This window comes from Cavia porcellus, unplaced genomic scaffold (genome assembly GCF_034190915.1).
Source record: "Cavia porcellus strain 051 isolate PalLab524CR breed Dunkin Hartley unplaced genomic scaffold, mCavPor4.1 scaffold_5, whole genome shotgun sequence".
Classification (NCBI taxonomy): domain Eukaryota; kingdom Metazoa; phylum Chordata; class Mammalia; order Rodentia; family Caviidae; genus Cavia; species Cavia porcellus.
The window spans coordinates 38,627,727-38,649,667 of NW_026947488.1; the positions used below are offsets into that span (position 1 = coordinate 38,627,727).

A 21,941-nucleotide genomic window follows, 5' to 3' on the forward strand; every position below is an offset into this window, starting at 1 on the left:
AGTGCTTGGCTGGCAACTGCAAGGTCTTAAGTTCGATCCCCAATACCAAACAAAACAAACAAACAAACAAAAACTCGTATGTGTGTGGCACATATTATTCCACAGCCAGTTATTTGAAACTTATAATATACACTCTCACTAAATAATACTATACCTTATAATTTTGTTATAGCAAGCTCAAAAGTACTTTCAATTTATGAGAAAGATAAAGTACAATGCAGAGACTTTTTTAAAATCACAAAGTATATGCATTTTTCAACAAGAATTTATTGAGTACAATTTATCAAATACTGTTAGGATCTGTGAACAAGGGGGTAAACAAATCTAGCCACTTTTTTAAAACAATATCCTGATAAACATAAAATTTCAATTGCTCCAGGGGTCATAAAGGAAAGTCACAGAGGTCAATGAGAGTTGGCAATAAGGTTTGGTCTGGTCAGGGAGATTAGGCAAGTATCCCTCCAGAGGGTTTCCCAAGGACAGTCACTGCTGGAGACTAGACAATACACTGGGACAGAAAAGATCAAGGGCAGGTTAGCCAGCATGGTAACTCCACTGGGCATCAGGGTTCACTCCTTTTAAGAAAACTGGGTGGAGATTGTGATGGATCAGTGATAGCAAGTGCAATGAAAGAATATGTGGCCCAGGAAGCATGGGTGCTGAACAGTGGGGTAGGAAATAATTAGGGGGTGCCTCATCTTTCCACTCACCTAGTTGTTTTAGGAGGTCTAACACTGTGACCTCACTGTAACATTGCCTCAGGTAAAATAGAAGGTGTGACACAGGAGTTGGTAGTGGAAGGACAGGGCAAAGAATATTAGGTGAAGACAGCAGGAAAGCAGCCGGTGTGTCTGGGTACTGATAGGTCCACATGTCCCCGGTCCTTTTCTAGATGTCTCCACTTGCTGGGAATGGCTCCCTGCCATGAGTGTACAGCCACTAGCTTCAGCTTCTTGGTATTGACATGTCTCCTGTTGTTTTCTTCTTGGTCATCTTCCCACACTTATCACATTCCCTGGTTTTTATCTCTCCTTATGACACTGGACAGGTTGTTGGAGAGAGGTCTGATGAAAAAAGAATCGAATTGGGCTATTTTCTGTACATCACATACTTGCATACACATGTACACACCACTTAGGTCCCAATATTGCCTTCAGTATATGCAGTGGCACATAAGAAGAGCATTTCAAGCCACATGTTTCTACATTTCTCGGACATTTTGATGCATATCATTGTTTTATCCCACAAAGAGGCATATTTTTATTGTTTTAGGAAGGATGTAAAAAGCTGACGAGTCCTCATTTCCTTCTATATACAGCACGGGAAAAGAGCAAACCTGTACACTTATCTTTTTCACTATGGATCAGAGGATAAAATATTTGCAAAGTTGGAAAGAAAATTGAGAGACTGTAATTTCAGATGATAACCTTTCCCTACAGCAGTGCCAGCAGATATTTCCGGCTTGCTAAGGGATTCAGAATTTGTGGAAGCTTGGAGCCCCTCTGCTGCTGGTGATCATTTTCACAGGTTCCTGTAATCACATGCAAAAGCTGGCATTTGCAAGGTTGATCAAATGCCTGACTTTTCAAACCAGGGCATTGGCAGTATGCCAGAGGCACCATAAACCACAGGATGAGCACCTTCCTGAGGGTTAATCACACAAGAAGATTTATTGGAGCAGGGATGTAAAATTACTTAACTGGTAAGTAATGTCAAACATTGTTTTAACAAGACACTTGCAACTTGATTATGCTTGAGAGTATAATATGCAAGTTAAACATAAAGCTTCTATAGGCTAAGCCTTGGTAACCTGAAGATACTGGTGCACAAATTTACCTCTAGAAGGAGCTTTGTTGATTAACTGGAAGAAGCACTAGCATGATGCAATGACAGTTGGCCATTCAGATACTTCCTACGTTAATTTTGTCTTCATAAGTTACCAATGGTGATTTGGCCTCAGGTGAGGTAATCTACTTAGATAAAAATGAGAACACTAAATTGATTAGAAAATCAGGTGGAAGTGGGAGTAACGCTCCAGAGGAAGTAAGGAAACTGTGATCATTATTGGCATAAGTCTTTTGGACTCAACAGTTCTGGTGGAGCCTCAGGTTCATTTCTTTTATGAGATAAATTGGTGGACTGTAATCTCAGGCACATCTGATTCCTAAGTCTCTGCCTTTGCTACTCTGTCTGGTGGGCTTATCAAAAACTCTAGGCCACATTTTTTCCAACTAGGAAAATAAGGATTAGGTGTGATTTACAAAATAGCTTCCAGCTCCAAGAATCCAAGGTCTTACAACAACAACAACAATACAGTGCATTTTCTGGATATTTTGGGCAACCAAAACAAACACTGGACTTCCTCCACTTTTACATCAAGATAACTTTTATCTACTTCCCAAGGTTTCTGAAGAAGAAAGACTGAAAATATACTGTATGGAGACATGATTGGCTTTGTAAGAATTGCTCTCTTAGGAAACTTCACTTTGGAGATCACAAATAACCACAATTACTTTATCTTTCTTACTTAATATTTTCACTTATTTACAGACAAAATAAAATGTTTCCTTTACATTCTTAAGGCTTAACCTTTAGAGAGCTCTAAAGAGCTTAACCAAATTGCCTTTATCTTACTTTTTTAAAAAATTTAATACATATTTGTGGCAAGTGATGATCACATTCCTTCCTCATAGGGAGTTGGTACATGTGCATAACACATCTTATTCTTCTATTTTAGTCCCTCCAATCTCCTCCCCAAACACTCCCTCATCTCTTGTTGTCCTTCCCATCTGACAAGGATCTACCCATTTCCTATTATATCTATCTTTTGTTTTGCTCTTTATTTGTATTTTGGATTTCTCATAAAGATTATGTATCTGATTTTTTTCGCTTATCATTTTTGTACAAATAACTCAAGTCTATCCTTCTTTATGGCAGAGTAGCAGTTCATTGTGTATAAATATCAGTTTTCTTAATCCATTTATTATTGACAGACAGGCTACTGCCAAGATTTAGTTTTTGTAAATTGTGCTGCTATAAACGTGGGTATGCATGGATCACTGTAATATGTTGTCTTTAATTCCCTAGGAGAGGTAGCTAGAAGTGAAATACTTAGGTTGATAGGACTGGTTGTTTTAGTTTTTAAGGATCTCCACAATGATTTCCATAATGGTTTTATTAGTTTATGCACCCACAAACAATGTGGCCTCCCTAACCTCACCAGCATTTGCTATCATTTGATTTTTTGATGGTAGCCATTTTTTTCTGGAGTAAAAATCTCAGTGTTTTTGTTTGTTTGTTTGTGTTTGTACTGAGGATCAAACTTGCAACCTTATACTTACCAGACAGGCACTTGTGCTGCAGAGCTAAATCCTGGGCCATACAATATTATTTTAATTTGCATTTCTCTAGTGATCAGAGATGTTGAACATTTTTTCATGTATTTATTGAACATTTGTATTCTTCCTTTGAGAAGTGACTTTTCATTTCAATTGCCTATTTTTTGATTGAATCTTTTATTTTTGAGGGTTTAACTTTTTTTAGTCCTTTATATATTCTAGGTATTAGTTCTCGATCTGAGCAATAGCTCACAAAAATTTTTTCCCATTCTGTAAGTTGTTTCTTCAGTTTGTAGATTGTTTCCTGTATTGTGGAGAAGGGTTTTAACCTGACATGATGCTGTTTGTTGATTCTTGGTATAATTTCTTGTGCAATTGAGATTCTGTTCAAAATACCCTTGCCTATGCATATGTCTTCAAGAGTTTTACCAATTTTACTTTCTATCAGATTAAATGTTTATGTTTTAACATTCAGATCTTTGATACTAAATTTTGATTCCATTCCAGTTTAGTACATGGTGAAAGATACGGGTTTAGACTCAATATTCTGCATGTGGATAGCTAGTTTTTCCAGCACTATCTTTTAAAGGCACTGTCTTTCCTCCAGCATAAATTTTTGGCCTCTTTTTAAAAGATGTTCCACTGATCTTCATGTCTTGTTTTTTGGTGGAGTTGGATGGGGTGGTTTGAATTTATTTTTACCAAAACTCTAATGTTTTTATCACTGTGATTTTGTAGAATAACTTGAAGTCCAAGATGATGATGTCTTCTGCTTTACTCTTGGTGCCTAGAATTCATTGTGATGTTCTATTTCTTTGCTTGTATCAAATGGATTGTTGGATTGTTTTATCTAGTTCTATGTGCTATGCTACTGATATTTTGACTGAAATTTTGTTAAGTCTATATGTCAGTTTTGGAAATATGGCCATTTTCAATATATTCTCTCTACCTATCCAGGAAAAGGAAATATCTTTTCATTTTCTTATAATCTCTTTGATCTCCTTTTTCAGTGTATAGCAGTTTATTTTTTCTTGTAGAGATCTTTTGCTTCATGCATTACATTAATTCTTAGATATTTAAATTTTTGATGCTATTGTGAATGATATTGTTTCCCTAATTTATTTTCAGTGAGTTTATTATTAATGTACAGAAATGCTATTGATTTTTGTGTGTTGACTTTATGTCCTTTACTGAATTTTGTAATGAATTCTAAGAATCTTTTGGAAGAATTTTTTTAAATTTTCCTTTGAAAGGGTCATATCATCTGCAAAAAAATAATAATGTGACTTTTTCTTGCCTGTATATGCTTATTTCTTGCTCTTGTCTGATTGCTCTAGCTAATGTTTGCAAACTATATTGAACAAGAAACTTAATAGTGGACACCCTTGCCGTGTTCCTGAATTTAGAAGAAAAACTTGCAGTGTTTCCCAATTTAAAAAGATGTTGGTCATTGGTTTATCATAAACAACTGTTATCACATTGAGATAAGTTTTTACTATTCCTATTTTCTTCAGAGTTTTTATTATGAATAGATGATGAATTTTGTCAAAGGATTTTTCTACATCAACTGAGATGATTATGTAGTTTTGTAGTTGCTTCTGTTTATGTGATGTACTATGCTTACTGATTTACATATGCTGAATCATCCTTACATTCTTAGGAGAAATCCCACTTGCTCATGATATATGATATTTTTTGGTGACTTATTGCTTTGTTTGCTTGTATCTTGTTAAAATTTTTTGTGTCTCTGTTCTTTCAAGACATTGAACTATAGTTCTCTTTTTTCATTGAGTCATTTTCTGGTTTTGGAGTCAGGATACTGTTACCTTCATGATGACCTTGGGGATACTCATTATCTTTCAATTTCATTAATATTTGAGAAGTTTCTGATCAATTACATCCAATATATATTTAATTATACTTTTGCGAGCATTTCATTGATCAGATTTTTAATCTTCTCTGCTATCTTTTGAATAATATGTCTGCATGGCTTTTACTTTCTTCCTCCTCGTTCCCATAGGTCAGCTTTGGCATAACTGGGAGCTTTGGTAAAAATTTTGTTCCTTTGCCTTCTGCTGAGAAAAAAAACATATATATTTTATTATTCCTGGGTAGATCACTGTAGATATTTATTAAGTTCATTTTGGTTGAGGGTTTTGAGTAACTCAAATATTTCTTCCTTGTTATATTTTGTCTTGTTATAGTGAAGTATTGAGGTACCCCATTATATTTGTGTAGATTTTTGTGTGATATTTTACATCGTAGTGTTTGTTTCAAGAAAAAGGCTATACTAGTGTTTGGAGTACATGTGTTTGTATTTGTTAATTGTTCCTGCTGAGTGTTCCCTTAACCAATATATAGTAACCTTCCTTGCCTCTTTTAATCAGTTTTGCCTTGAATTTTAACTTTTCAAAACTTTGGATAAAAATTCCTGTTTTTTCTATGTTCCTGAAGCATAGAATATTATTTTCCACCTTTTTTTTTAATCCATGCATAAACTTTTAGATTAAATGTGTTTCTTGTATATAGCATAGCACTGGCTTTTGTTTCTTGATCCATTCTGCCAATTTGTGTCTTTTGATAAGGGAATTGAGAAATGTATTGACTTATTCCTCGCATTGTATTATTTTCCTGTTGCTGATTTCCTTCTTTTATCCTCTTCTGCTTCACTGCTTATCCTTCCTTGAATGTTTATGTCTAGGATATCCTGGAAAATTTTTTGGAGTTCTGCTTTATTGAGCATAAATTTAATGTGATTCTCTTTGTCATGGATATACATACCTTATTTCTCCATCAATTTTTAAAGTTATTTTTCAGGCTGTATAAGCCTAGGCTGTAAATTTTTTATTTTTTTTTTTCTTTTAAGCCTTAAAAACATCACTCCAAACTTTCCTGACCTTTAAGATTTTGTTTTGTTTTGGTACAGGGGATTGAACTTGCTATCTCGCGCTTGCTGGGCAAACGCTTATGCCACTGAATTAAATCCCCAACCTTGGCCTCTAAATTTTGTGAATAAGAAGTCTGCTATAATTCTGATGGGTTTGCCTTCCTAAGTGATTAATTGCTTTTCTCTAACAACCTTTAATGTCCTATTGCTTGACTTCTAGGATTTTGTCTATGATGTGTCATTGAGAAGTCCTCCTTTCATCATGGTTAATATGTATTCTACAAGCATCACTTATCTGCGTGCTTAACTTTCCCCCAATATTTGGAAAGTTTCCTGCTATTATTTCTGTAACTTTTTTTCTGCTATTTGTGCTGTCTTCCAATTTTTCACTTATTCCTAAAAATTTTAAATTAATATTCTTTGTATGATCTAGTGGCCATTGGATCTACTTTTTTTGGTTCTTTTCTGTTTTTAAGGTATTTCAGAATACTTGGTCTCATACTTTCAATTCTGACACTTTGTCTTTGCATTGGTTGCTTCCAATGTAATTTTTAATCTGCTAGATTTTTTGTGGACTAATTCTTTGCTAAACTGCATGCTTTGTATCATTTTGTTTAGTTCAGATAGCTTTTTATTAGTGTCTTCTGTAAACTCTCTGATTTTTTAAAACAGGTATTACCTGTTTAATTATTATTCTGTGAGTTTGCTAAGCAACTTACTGATTTTTAATCTCCTCTGCTATCTTTTTGAATAACTGTGGGTTTTACTTTCCTCCCCCTTGAGGTGCATTCAATTTGAGAGGAATTGGAGGTTTGGGGAGACATTTTGTTGCTTTGTCTTTTTCATGTTTCTATTGTTATTGTTGTTGTTTTGTTTTTATGTATCCATGTGTATATATGCTGATATCTGTAGGCACTTATAGAGGAGACAACTTGCTGCTAATATGGAGATTTCTTTAGGTAGTGCCTGTTTTTCAGTGATGTATTTTGAGCTTGGCTTACTATAACTCTTTACCTTTGTCCCAGTGCCCCACAACCTCTGGTAATTTCAGAGGGAGGATAAAGTATAATTAGCCCAGAATCTGGTTCTCCAAGAATAGAACACAATATTTTTAATTACATAAAGGTAATCTGGATATTGGAATAAAAAAAAACCTATTAATACCATCTACTATACAACCTTAGAAAAAACATTGTTATGGTCAGGGATTACAAGGAGAACAATTACATACAGGACACAGGGTTTATATTATTGTTTTATGATGGTCACCTAAGGTTAAAGACAAGAAAGTGCATGAAATCTGTCCACAGCACTAAAGACTCATAATATTCAGCCAAGGGCCTGAATCCCACAGCAATGTCCTGCTTGAGTACAGCTGAAGACCGAGAGCTCATGACAATGCCTCCCACAAGACCGACTGGAGGTCTAGAGCCCATAAGGATTCATACCAGTCTGTTTTATGGATCTATACTGAGAAGGCCAAAGGTCAACAGTAGAATCCAGAAAGTTTATTCCAGTGAGATGAAGGAGCTGTGAAGGTAGGTTGAAGGTTCTATACGGGAGCTGAGAAGTCACACTCAAAATAAGGACGAGGGCTGTCCTGAAATGTACCACAGCCATCCTCAGTGACAATGAGGTCCTGAGCTCGCTCCTCCAATCATGAGAACAATGACGTACATGTCAGGAAGCCAGTGTGACAAGCTTCTCCTGGAGATTAAACAACACACATCTTTCTCCTTTGGAACCAGAAAGTGATGCTCAGTGTAAGGAGCAGAACTCCTCCAAAGTGAACCACAGCCACTCTAAACAACAAGGTCCCAACATCCTCCAATAATAAAGACCAGATTCATACTGGAGAAACTAGCATGACTAGCTTCTTCAGGAGGACCAATTACTCAAAATAGTGACACTTAGAACACAAGACACATTGCTCTTTTTCTCCATGTCTTTATTTATGCTGGCAACTTTCCTCAGGTGGGCCATCTATCCTCGGTACCATACTGATTTAATTCAGCTGGTGTTAAGTTGACCATCAGTTTATTAATCCATAACAAGCAAATCACTAATATCATTCAAAACCAACTGGACATTGCTATCATAAGAACAATGATGTATCACTTTAACTATAGAAAACCTATCCAATAAACACAAAAACAAACAAAATATTAATGTACAGTAACTATCCACTAAATGTTACAGCTATATATCCACTAATGATGGAAAAGAATTCAAAAGTAATGACATAGAGTTAAATTATCTAAAGACTAATAAAGCTTAATGATTGTGCTAGTAAAGGAATGAGGGTATGGGAGAAGGAAAGAAGAAAAATTAAAAAATAGGAGAAGAAAAATGTGAGACAAATGGTCCTATTAAACAGTAGAGAGATATTTATACAATTAGAGAAAGGTGACAGGAAAGAACAAATCAGAAAAAGAAGATAAAAGAAAAAGAAAAATTTAAAAGTATTCTGAAGAAAAAAGAAAGAAAAAAATTAAAAGGACAACAGAAAAAAAGAGAAAGGAGAAAGGAAAATTTCTCAAACCCCAACAACCAGTGAAGAAGAATAACAAAAAGCAGAAGAAACGATGATCCAAAAAACCGGAAAATTTTTTTCTATATGTCTTAATGAATGGTTCTTTCCAGAGTCCAGTTTTCAAATCCAGCAAGTCATCCAGCAAGTTCTCTTTCTAGCCTCACAGTCTCTGGGATTTTGAGGTCCCCGCCCCCCCGTTCCAGAAGTCTTTCTGTTTGCCCCAGGCTGTGGCAACCAAGGTATCCTCTGCTCACACTGAAAGATGCAGAAGGCAATCACACCCCAGGTCCATGCAGACTGCAGGCAACAGGGCAACAGTTCACACACTTACCACCTCCACTTGCAGAGCCAGGTATTTCTGCACACCCTTGTACACTGTTGGTAGGAATGTAAATTAGTACAATGCCTATGGGAAACAATATGGGGTTTCCTCAAAAAATTAAAACTAGATATCCTGTACTGATACAGGTATAACTGTCTGGGATACAGCCAAAGAGGAAAGAAGTCAGCATACAAAAGAGGTACCTGCATACTCATGTTTATTGCAGCACAGTTCAGAATAGCTAAGACATGGACTCAGTCTAGATGCCATCAACAGATAAATGGCGATATGTAATATCCACAAGTGGAGTTTTATGCAACCACAAATAAAAATGAAAACCAGGTCATTTGAAGCAAATTAGATGGAACTATTATGTTAAGCGAAATTAGGCAGATGTAAAAAGACAAGTATCACATGTTTTTCTCTCGTATGTGGAAAATAAAGCAAATTTTTAAAAAAACAAAGAAGATGATATGAAAACTAGAAAATAATGGACTACGAGAAGGAGGTAAGGTAGGGAAGAAAGAGCAGAGAGGGGGGCTGTGATCAAAGCGCAGTACATCCATACACGAGATATCAGGCAATTGAGAGATTATAGTTTAAGGATGAAAATATGAGAAAATCACAGAAGCAATAAGAAAAAATAAAATGCTTTTTAAGAGCCTGAGACAAACCGAGGGAGGCAAAGAATGGAAAGAGGAATGCTTTTAGGAATATAAAAAATTAGCTGCCAGATCACGGCACCAGATTTTTAATTTATAGACTTAGACATATAATTATATTTAAATGAACTGCTTAAAAGCAGTATTTTAAATAGTCAAAAATATAAAGAACTTAGATAGCCAACAATTGATGAATAAACAAAATGTGGTACATAGCTACAACAAAATACTAATAAAAAGGAATAAATAAGTGATCCATGCTACAATATAAAAGAACTGTAAAAATATACTAAATGAAGAAATTAGTCACAAGGATCACATATTTTATGATTTCATTTATATGGAATATGTAGAATGCACAAATCTAAATACACCAGGAATAGAATAATAACTGCCTAATGTTAGGGTATAGAAGGTAAAGAATGACATCTAATACCTGTTTTCATTGAACATGAAGGTTTTTTAAAAATGAGATTACAATAGTGATTGCACAACTCTAAATATACTAAAAGCACTTGAAAAAATACATTTTATATGTATCTATTTCTTTAAAAAACTGCTTAAAATTTGCACTTTGTCATTGGCTTACTCTTATATTATACCTGTCAAATCTAAATGAAATCATTCCTTAAAGAAAAATTAAAAACAGAAACCAGAGCGTGATAGAGATCAGTGGTTACTGAATCTAGTGTCTGGTCTCCAGAGTGGAGAGAACAGATCAATATCCTCCTTTATAATTCAAGAACTACTCATTTACTTGTTAGTTGTTAAAGAAATATTTATTAAGACCCACTCTGAATCTAGCACTGTTATAAGGGATAAAATATAATGAGGACAGAACCTACGACTCAGTTTTACAATCTAAGTCTGTTTTCCTAATTAAAATCTTGAGTAAAGGGAAAGTGAGTTCTTTTTTTTTCGTCTTTATCGGTACCGGAGATCGAACTCACAACCGCCTGCTTCCAAGGCAGGTGCTTATGCCGCTGAGCTAAATCCCCAGCCCCTGGAAAGTGAGTTCTATCATATTTTTTTTTCCTTAGGAAGAAGTCCATGGAAAATAGGTGACATCAAGTTTCACTTAGAACACTAAGAAGTAAATTCAGGTTTGCACATTACAGAGGTAGGCACATTTCATGTTGATTTTGTCAATTTCAGTTTGATTTGCAGTCACTTGTAAGCAATTCTTTCAATCCCAGATGAAATAGAAGACAATATATGAACTGTTATTTTCAGGTCTTTTGATGACCTGAGCTGTTAATTATTCATGTTACCACTGACACATCGTGTCCTCTCATTAATATACCCACCTATCCCTGGTCAAGTTCTGCTTTAAACTAACATTTCCCTGAGGTTCTTAGACACATAGAATGTTGATCCATAACTTCCCAGGAACCCTGGTGTGTTTATACAACCTCTGGTACAATATCCTTGTGGATGGAGACAGCCTTGGGGACTTACAGCTTTATAGAAACAAATTTCATTTAATTCCTCTAAGGAGTTCTGTGGAGATGGGACAAGATTAGAACATAATAAATTATGCAATTTTTATTCATTCTCAACATACTGGTTTCAGTTTCTACTGATATATCCGAAAATGTTTCAAGAAGTATATCCCAGAAAGTATAAACACAATAGAGATGAGATCTGAACATCTAAATACACTGGTTGACAATAATGATAGGTCACTGTTGAGAAGTCTGAAGAATTCCACACTTATAAGGGTGGCTAACGGGACACAAATAAGGAATATGCTACCAAAATCACCAAATATTTTTTCAAAGCAAGCACCCATTCCAGGTAGGTGACACTGCCCATAAATTATCTAGGAGGTACTTGAGTGGTTTAATTTTCTTCTTATTCCCCTTTTAGTGGTGAAACCTAGAAGTGAATTAGAACAGCGATGGCTGCTTTCCACATACTAGGATGATAGACAGACACGTGGGTTCTAAACTGCACTAAACTTCCCAGTCACTGCTGCAGTTAGGTTATCTGAGATCAATTTCTTTGCAATGGAAGGTGAGATGTGATGAGTACTACCTAAAAGTCCAGGGACTCTAACACAGAGGGTGTGCCCCATTTGTGTATATGTGTACACTTTTTTTTTTTTTTTTTTGCCAGAGCCAGGATGTCGGTAAATGAGAACAATGCTGCAGGCAGACAGAGCAACTATTTGATACCATCACAGACTCCCAATTCTTTGAACAATGTAGTGGAACAAATCATTCCACAAGCAGAATGTTTCCTCTACAATTGTTACCAAAGAGAGAAATAAACATCTATATTCACTAAGCTGCTCTAGTCCAGAAACTCTTTGTTACAGCAGCTTAGCTCTGCCCTAACTAATACATGCAGTTTCTTTCCAATACATCCCCAAGGCACACTTTAAAAATAGAACCATTGACTGAAAAGGATTTGACATGGAAATCACTGTCCTAAAGAAATAAACATACTTGACTTCTCTAAGAACTGTCAAAAACTGTTCTTTTTGAAGTCTTTTCTAAAGAGAGCCGAGCTATGTTTATTTAAACTCCCCCTTGAAATACAAGTATGTACAAGGAGCAAGATAAAGGAATGTCATTCAAGACTGTATGAGGAAAATGAGCCGCACGAAAATTATTTCAGTAAGCACACTAAAGAGTGGTCAGTTCTCAAAGACCCCCATTCAGTTCTTTTGAGAGAACCCTGAGCAGTGCTCCCATTTTTTGACTTATCTGAAAGACATCCCTGGAGTGAATGCTAAATGCATAGACTCTGCAGTTTACTGGTGCAGTCTTTCAGTCTTCTTAAAAAGCATAATGTTTAAACGGTTCTTCTATGACTCGTCGTTTTTGACAAATATAGCACAACAAAGTGGACAGCATCCTAGGAAGGGAGGGGGCTGCGACTCCTGTATTCTTTGTAGTCCTTATTCAAAGATGCACCTTGACACAACTGCAAGGGAGTAGACATCCAGAACTCAGAAGCAGTAATACAGCTGAAATCTTCTATGTAAAATAGTATTTTTATTAAGTCTCAAAATGGTTCAATTCAAATAGCACACCTGGGAGACTGACAGTGTGTTCTCCCTTAGTCTGGGGCACCAGAATGACAAGTTTCTAGGATTTTCATTCCTTTAAGCCAATCCCCAGGGAGCGCCTGCCCTTGTGTCTCCCTGGCATTTACTTGTCCATTGAGCTAGCAAATATTGCTGTTTAACATTTGAAACCATTTCCCAGCATTAGTGCTTTGGGTGTTTTAGACTGATGATTTTTTAATATCAAAGAATCATGTAGCTTAGAGTCAAGACAGGAGCTTGTGCCATGTTCTGTGGGATGGATTCATAAGTGTGTGTGTGTGTGTGTAAATTGGCTAACACTATGTTCAAACAGAAGCCTTCAGAGGGTTGGAAGCAATAGCCAGAATTTTGTTGTCTCACATTTCTGCTCCACTGTTTCATGAGGGTCAGCACATAAAATAATATGCAATGTGATATCACTACAGTGGGTTTGGTCCTAGCACTGCATTTTATCAAGGGAAATGAGTTACACTGTTCCTAATGTGATTTTGCTTTGAGGGCCCATAATTAACTCAGGGATTTCCAAGAGTGATAATGTTTCTTATACTGGGAATCATTTGACAAGGATAAAAAACAAAGGATGCCAGAAGACAGATTTTATGAGAAGAAAAAGAGTCATCATTAGACCACCTGAAAGGAAGTTTTCAAAGCAAATGGAAATATCAAAGAGAAGAGTAGAAAGCAAGAAGACAGAGAGGCAACTAGGGAGATGAAAGGAAAGGGGGTGCATACTTTTGTCAGTTTTGCTCTGGTTTCCAAATGCCTTACATAAGAGATCTCTTCCAGCAAGCCCAGAATTGCACACAGTGGCTGTCATACCTTCTCAAATCTGTCAGCATTTAAAGCTGACAGATGAGAGCACACTCTTAGCATGGTCATCAAACATCCTGACTTCTCTCTCATTCATGTCTGTGAATTCAGAAGATAAGGCTGATAAAAATATCTGCCATGTACATAGGAGGTTAACAAAACCTCCCCCTGGTCTCCTTTACATCCATTAGAAGCAGAAGAACAAACTTGAATGCAAATCAGGGATTCAGTTGGAAGTTGTGGCCTGGCAGTCTATGGTAGGAACCAGAGGGATATCAGGGAATTTGACGGAAACAGAATTTCCACAATGATAACAGAAATGTAATGAATTAATACTGGATACACTTCTGCTAAGTTATGCTGTGCTTAAAGTTATCTTCAGATTTCCAGTCAGTGACTCAAAGTCCAAAATTCCTTCCAATCTATAAATGCCGCATTGTACCTGGAAAGTAAACTACAAGTGTTTTTTTTTTTTTTTCTTCTTCTTGTTTTCCAGAGAGAATATTTTCTTAATTTTTAGATACGTGAAAGATACCCTTTTCCACCTGGATTTCATATCTGTTAATGATACTGACTCTCATAAAATGAACTCAAATTATTTTCACTCTTCGCTACTCAGTAAAAATTCCATCACCATGTATCATGTCTGGCTTCTCCTGTGAAACTTATTAGCACCAGCACGTCCAAACAGGGCTTTGAGGGCAGGAGGCACGCATAGGGTCTGAAATGTCCATCAGGGAAATTCAAATCTCTCCCCTCTGAGACGGGTTCAGAGGCCATTTCACATTTTTAACAGATTCAGAGACTGTATAAGCCTCACCTGGATCTGTTTTTCCAAAGTAACATGAGCTTTTCTTGCTGCTTGACCAAGAGTGGCTTTTCATCCTGCCTGTGAGCAGGCAGCCTGCAGCCCTATGGAGCCATACTGGAAATGTTTCGTAGCAGCGGCCACAGCCTCTGCTGACAGGCAGGGTGGAAAAGTCTGGTTCCCCTCTCCAGAGAATTTCAAAGGAAGCAGGACCTGTTCCAACTGTGTCTCAAGCTAGGTTGAGACGCAGGGTAAATATTCTTCAGTCTATAACCTACAAAAAAGTTAGATTAGCAGAAAGGTGGTACATGCCTATAATGCCAGCACTCTGGGAGCGTGAGTAGGAAAATCCTAAGCTCAAGCCCAGCCTGAGCATCTGAGTGACTTAATAAGACTTAGTTTCAAAATAAAAGGTAAAGAGGGTCTGGGGATGTAGCTCAGTGTACAAGTCCTGGGTTCAGTCCTCAGTATCAGACAGACACACATGTGCGCGCACACACACACACACACACACACACACACACACATACACACACTGCTCTGGGTCGCTTTCCTCTTTTGGAGAATTTTCCTCTGCAGACTGAAGAGCTCAGGGAGGACTTCAGGAATTACCAGGGGGCAAGGTCCTCTGGGCACGCTGGAATGTGCTGGTGCTGCCGCGTTTCTAGGAAACAGAATGTTCCCTGTTGAAGTTCCCTGGGTGGAAGCATTCTCTTGGCAATTAAAGAAACAAAATTCTTTCAAAAGGTAATTCTGCTAAAGTTAAAATTGGAGCAAGTAAGGCCACAGTATCAAGTGGACTGTGCCCTCCTGTTACTCCAGGTCATATAGAATATTAGTAATTAAGATGTGCATGTAAGAACCTTGATTGACCAGCTCACAATCTGCTGAGTGAATCTTAAGAAATGGACCAGATAAGGACAACAAAATTGACATAATTCATGAAATTGTTGTTTATTCAATGCACTCTGACACTATGGAAAGACATGAATGTGTCTGTCCAGACTCTATGACTGGCATGGCTTGCTTGAATGAAATACTGTGGCTTTGTAAGCCATAAACATAAAAGTAAAGGTAAATGCAAAACAAACAGGTATCTGGGACATTGTCACAGCTGTAGCAGTGGGCAGGGCCAAGGGCAGGTCAGGAAAGTCCGGACAGGCCAGCAGGCTGGCCCGCGTGACTCTGACTAACCCCTGTCCCAATAAACCACAGAGGTATGCTGTTGCTTTCTTCTTAAGGGAAGAAGCTGTACTTGGCTTAGCTCTCTGAGTAATTTCTTGTGTTTTCATTTTACCTTGTATGGATGGCCTGTGCCATGCCCATAAATATCATTCCCAGTTTAAGAAAGCTTTTTAGAAACATGCTTGTTTTTCAGTAAAAAGAAATAAAGAAATAGAGACGTTTGCCCACTCAGTAACTACCAACTGGGAGGGTGATTATAGATAAGGTACTATATACTTCCAAAGCTAAAAGAAATGTTTTTGGTTATTTTCACCATAAAGAGACAGTAGATGTTGGAGAAGAAAGGTAAGTTTATGCTGTTGTGAACACTGTACAATGTATACATGCACTGAAATACTATATATTACTCATCAATATGTAGGATTTCTATGATTTTATGTATCAGTTTAAAAATAAATTAAAACAGGAAATTACCAGCTGGTTAACTTTACCTATTATTTCACCAATCAACAATTCTTGTTTTCTGTATCTTTTTAGGCAACAATTTGTCACAAGTTACTATCACTGTCAACAGTGACAGATTCTCTGAGCTTCAGCTACAAGGTACTTTGCTAAGCACTGACCTGAAAAGAATATGGACTAGAAAATCCCTACCCTTTAAATCAGCAGTCCCCAGCCCCTGAGTCAAGGGCCAGCACTGCTCCATGGCCTGTTAGAAAGCAGCCCACACTTCAGGAGGTGAACAATGGACAGGTGAGAGCAAGCTTCATCTGTACTTACAGCCCCTCCCCATGGCTCTCATTACCTCCTAAACTCTGTTTCATGTCAGATCAGTTGTAGGGGCGTTAGATTCTCATGAGAGTAGAACCCTGTCATGAACTGCCAGTGCAAGCTGTCACAGCTGCATTCTCTTTATGAGAGTCTAACCCCTAAACTGGTCCTTGTTGGGGACCATAGCAGTAAATAAACACAAACTGACTCAACTACAGAATATGTAAGCAAAAATCTGTATAATAGTACTATGGAGCATTTGGTAATTGTCCATATACAAAAGATGGCATCATAATACAGGGACTGTTGTTTAAAGTTTTTTAAAAAATTCGTTACAGTAAAAGGTGCCATCAACCCCACTCAAAATAGGATACCCCTCTCTTCAAACAAATTATCTCATCATTCTTTTCAATGTGCTTTTTAATGTAGTAAGTTTTCTTTTTTTAAAAATCTAAACTCAGCTTATCTTCCAGTCACACCTTGGCTGAGCAGTGGGCACCGGCATACTCAAGGAAGACCTCTTTGGGATCAAGCCTGTACCTATTCAAATGTGCGAGGCATGTGTTTATTGTGGAGTGGGGTGATGGTGTGTATGAATTAGTGTGTGTTTACACGTGTGTGGTACAAGTGTACATTTCAGGAAAACATCCAAGATCAACCTTGTCACATATGCAACATCTTCCCAGTTTGGTCAGATCACGTGTGCATCACGGATGACATATTAGGATGGGTAAGTACCAAGAAACTTTTCAGATTGTATTCTAGAGAAAACAGTAATCAAGAAAGTGGTTGAGAGAATAATAATTTCTGTGATCAAAACCTTTAAAGATACTGCTAATCACACCCTCTATTTAAGATACAAAAGCATATATAAATTTCTTCACACACTAATTCTCATCCTCAAAGAGAGATTTTTTTCCCATCTTTCTCACATATTTTGAAAGCACTAGCTTGGGTGTAGGAGTTCGGCTATGAAGAATGGACATTAATCTGCAAGGCACCACACAGGGTCAAAGACTACTGAGCAGATGGGGAACATACACCAAATCGTATTTTAGAAAAATTAATCTAGCAATGTTTGAAAAGTAGAATAAGAAAGGCAAGAAGTAGAAGCAAAAGATTATTTGGAAAGTATGACTAGTATGACTTACAAAAATGTTAGGAGTTTTCTTTGATTGCTTTTTAAAGATTTTTCTTTGTAGCTGAGGACTACTGTCTTTAAATAATTTACTATCTCATACCTCTTATCAATAAAAAAATGACATTTCTCTGGTTAATTAAAAAAGAGGAGTAAGAGTAAGATCTGGTTTATAATATAGAGGTCCCAAAAAAGGTTGGAAGACTAAACAGAACAATGTAACTTCACAATGGATGCATGAAATAATTTTTCAGTTGCATAATGTTGAATGTTTCATGAACTACAGAGACACAGAGTGACTAAAAGTTATTAAATAGGGTGCCATGGAGCTAAAACATAAATGTAGGTCTCAGGTCCAGTGGTGCTAACCAAGATGGCACCCAACCTTTGTTGTCTATAAGCCTCACTTTTAAACCTTCCTTAAAAATAGAGGAGAGATGCTTATCCAGGACTTGGAACCACATTCTGTGATCTAGCTTCTGTGACAATGACTAGGTTTGCCTGATGATGACCCTTCCAGCAACCCACTGTGTTCCACACAATAGTCTTCACTGTTTCCCTACATTTGCCCCAAATGAGTCCTGAGCCAATCAAGGTATTCTGAGCCATATTACTCCTTTGGAGAGAAATGTCACTTGTGGATTAAAACTGACCACAATCCCCATTAGATTCAATTTAATTCTTAGTGTTCATTCTAAAGCCTCAAATTGTATGACCTACCTCATCTTCCTTTACTGTTTGTTTTTCTTTTTCTAGTCACTCCCTTTTTAATAATGCAGTACATGAATTGTTTTGAAGTTCGTTGCATGTTACCATAAGAGTCTCAGAAAGAAAACAGATATCAACCATCTGACAAGGCAATAAACAAAGATATGAATAGTATTGGTTTAGGCAATGGGATTCTGTTTGTTGCTTTCAAGGAAATCAAGCTTGTGAAGAATGAACATTGTCAAAATGAAAATTATCTCTGCAATGGAATCTGGTTTGACTCTAGATAAAGTGAAATAAAGAGTTGGACTCTTTGCCAGCAAAACTTTGCACAGAATGCTTCCACTGAATGAATATTTAAGCTTTCCAGCAGGACATTTGTGAGGCAGAAAGAATGTCCATGATGAGGATAATTGTGTATATGGTCTAGTTTAACCCTCTCCAGCCCTTTATCTGTGCTGTTTCTACAAACTGGGATCCTGATTTCTGGAGTGGAATCTGGAGAGGTAGGAAGCACACCTTTAAATGTGTGACCAAATGTTTACCCATTAATTTCATTCAGTCCTACACATTTCCACTTTATTCTCATCAAGGCTTTCAAATGAAATGCCAGATATTTTTAAAAAGTGAATTTCTTAACTTTGATATCAGTCTAAATGCCCTTCCTTTGAAACAATAATTTTGAAAGTTTTTTAAGATTATTTGCATTTTTATTTTTTCAGCTTAGAGACACTATTTGAGAAATTTAAGTTCAGAATGTTAATAATCTATTTTACTTGAATTAGAAAACCCAAAAATTAAAAATACACTTCACTGTCCCTTAATTTTATGAAGTGGGATTAGTGATTAGGGGAGAAAAAGCATTAAAAATATCACTGTAGGTAGCAGAATATTTATACAACTTTAGACTAGTTAAGTAAGTAATTTAAAAATATTTTGCTTCCAACTGTAAGTAAAACACTCACTACTTTAAATAAAAAGTCCATCAATCACAAGAAAAATATTTGCAGTTTATTAAAATTCTTTGTTCATATTAACAGTCACTTCTTTAACTTTCCCAATAATTTGAAAATACAGATGCATGTATATGCATCTTAATGTTTCTATTATTTTGTAATTTGCAACAAAATAGTGATAATGGCAGGCTTGATGTACTTTATACTTTTTCTAAGATAAGACTTGACTTTATTAAATAAAACAATATTAGAGGCCATTCTCACCAGAAAAAAATTCTTTACTTAACAAAAGATGTCATATGAGATATGTCAAACCATCTCCTGTGATACTCAATACAATCAAATTCAAAAACACAAAAGAACCTGAACAGCACCTTAGATTCCTTAATAAGATTCATCCTGCATTTTCAATCTCTTTAAATCACAGCAGAATATATTCATCAGGGAACCTTTTATTTTTCAGTTAAATATACTCCCTCCCCCTTAACTGAACAACAAACCAAAGAAATACAAACATTATCAAAAGCTAGATTACTTACCATAAATGCCTGTTGAGATGCAGGGAAATGCCTGTGAACAAATCATAGAAATAACAATAAATTCTAGAGGAATGGCTTTGCCTGATATTATATATCTTGACATCTATTTTGTTTGATAATGGAAAACCCCTGTCTTACTAGAGCTATGAGTGAGAGTAAGACACTCTCTAACCTGGGAATGTTTGATTAACTAAAAGCTTGTCCTTATCTGCGATTATGCCAAACTTGCAAAACCTGCTAGTTAAATTTTTTAGAAATCTTGTGAGCCAACTGTTAAATAATTATTACAAAGAAAACTAAATTACATAAAACTACAGTGAAATAGATCATATTCAAAGCAAAGATAACTAGTAGTCAGAATTCACCCTTTCGAATTCCTTTGCTACATTTTGCTATTACCTATGCTTTTGTCTGTTATATGACTACAGTAGGAACACCATGTGATAGTAGCTCTTGAACATCTTAGCTCTGAGTTAATGCTATTGCACAGGTGTTTTGAACTTTGAAAATATCAATTCATAACTCATAGCACAAGACAACTGAAACGCTGGCCTGGTTGTAGAAAAGAAATTTGAATAAAATTCATCAAAAGCATTTAGTGAGTATCAAATGACTACTGAGAATTTATAATAAAGAGATGTGAGTGCTTTATTCTTACATATAAGTTTTGTCTCAGTAAAATTTAACTTCTATATTATATACCCCTCTCCATTTTTTGGGAGCTGATCTTTAAACATTTCCTGAATCATTACTGATTACACTGTATTTTACCAAACAATACATAAAGAATTTGACTGAAAATAATAAATGAACAAGTATAAATGTAGATTCTACTTCATTAGGTTTTCTAACTATAGAAAGTAATCTAGGTGTGTCAAGGTCTTCTACCACTGCACTTCTATGTAAACTCGATTAAGTTGCTTTAATCTTTCTGACCTTCATATTTTTCAATTTTAAAAACCTATAATATGGAAATTTATTCTGACAATTAATGATAGTTTTTAAATTCCGTACTAAAATCTAAAAGCTGTAACCGCTATCCACTATAACAGCTAATATTACTGTTGAGATCAATAATAATAACAAAATGGGTTAATATGTACAAGTATTTTATTTCCTATAACATTTTATAGACTAGTTATTTATGCTTTTTACTGAAATTATCAAAAATTGTGATTTCACTTTAGAGAAATTAATAACTGACTCTTATTAAGCTCAACTATATGTCTGTAAAAGGAAATATTTTTTTTTCCTGCTACAGAATCTTGCTGGGAAATGTTAATGCTATCTTCTTGTCTTAAGGAAATGGGGAGTTTCTAGGACATAGTAAATGTGATTTTTTTTATCATATGGAGTTCATTATTTGATTCTTCATGGAGTTTTGTTTTGCTGTTGTGTATAGTGCTGCTGGTGATCAAACCCAGGGTCTTGCATCTGCTAGGCAAGCACTTTTCTGTTGAGCTACACCAACAGGTTTGTTACCCCCTCTGCCCTCAATGTCTGTGAGGTTCTAATAAAATCTGAACAATGTTCTTGAATTATTCAATTCATCCAAGGACACTGAAGCAATAGCATAAAATGAATTTCGAAAACATTGCATTCTCTTCACAGGCATTCACTAAACCACCATCAAGGCTTCCTCTCAGATCAACCACAAACTCGCTGTAAACAACCTATTGCTAATAGGAAGGGCTCAGTGCCCAAGAGTGGTCTACGGAAAAACATATATTAGAGAAGACTCAGGGTTATCACAGTAATTTGTGCCATGTCACTTATGTCCTGCCGTGTCTTTTAAATGGAATAGAGAGAAGCAAGCTTATAGCTGAGGTCCCCAAGGGATTCTGTGAGAGCAGACTGAACACTGAAGAGAAGAAAGTGTTAATAGCTTTTGTATCAACCCATTAAAATGCACGGAAAGAGTTGGATCCCCCGGTACTACAACAACAAAAATAACAAATAAAAGCATGGAAAGTCAAACTTTTCCTCTACTATTTTAAGATTTTCCAGCTAGGGCTGAGAATTAAATTGACAGAAAACAGCTCAGCAGGAGAAAAGCTTACAAATGTATTTAACACAAGTTTTACGTGACAGTAGAGCGTTCATAAGACATGTGGATCAGGAGTAGTAAGTAGTGAAAATCTGACAAGACCAAGGGGAACGCGCTAGGCTGTACTCCGGTGGGGAAGTGCCTGGGAAGGTAAGAGTCAGTTTAGCAAGGGAAGTTTCAAC

General features: G+C 36.2%; 1 protein-coding gene across 2 annotated transcripts in view; it reads right to left on the reverse strand.

Annotated features, from left to right (window-relative positions):
- Positions 1-21,941, reverse strand: part of Macrod2 (mono-ADP ribosylhydrolase 2) — a 1,970,011-nt gene that overhangs the window by 552,279 nt on the left and 1,395,791 nt on the right. For both annotated transcript variants that reach the window (XM_063248672.1, XM_063248671.1), the window contains exon 7: positions 19,713-19,743. In XM_063248672.1, coding sequence (XP_063104742.1) covers positions 19,713-19,743 — 31 coding nt within the window. The remainder of the gene's footprint in view (positions 1-19,712; positions 19,744-21,941) is intronic.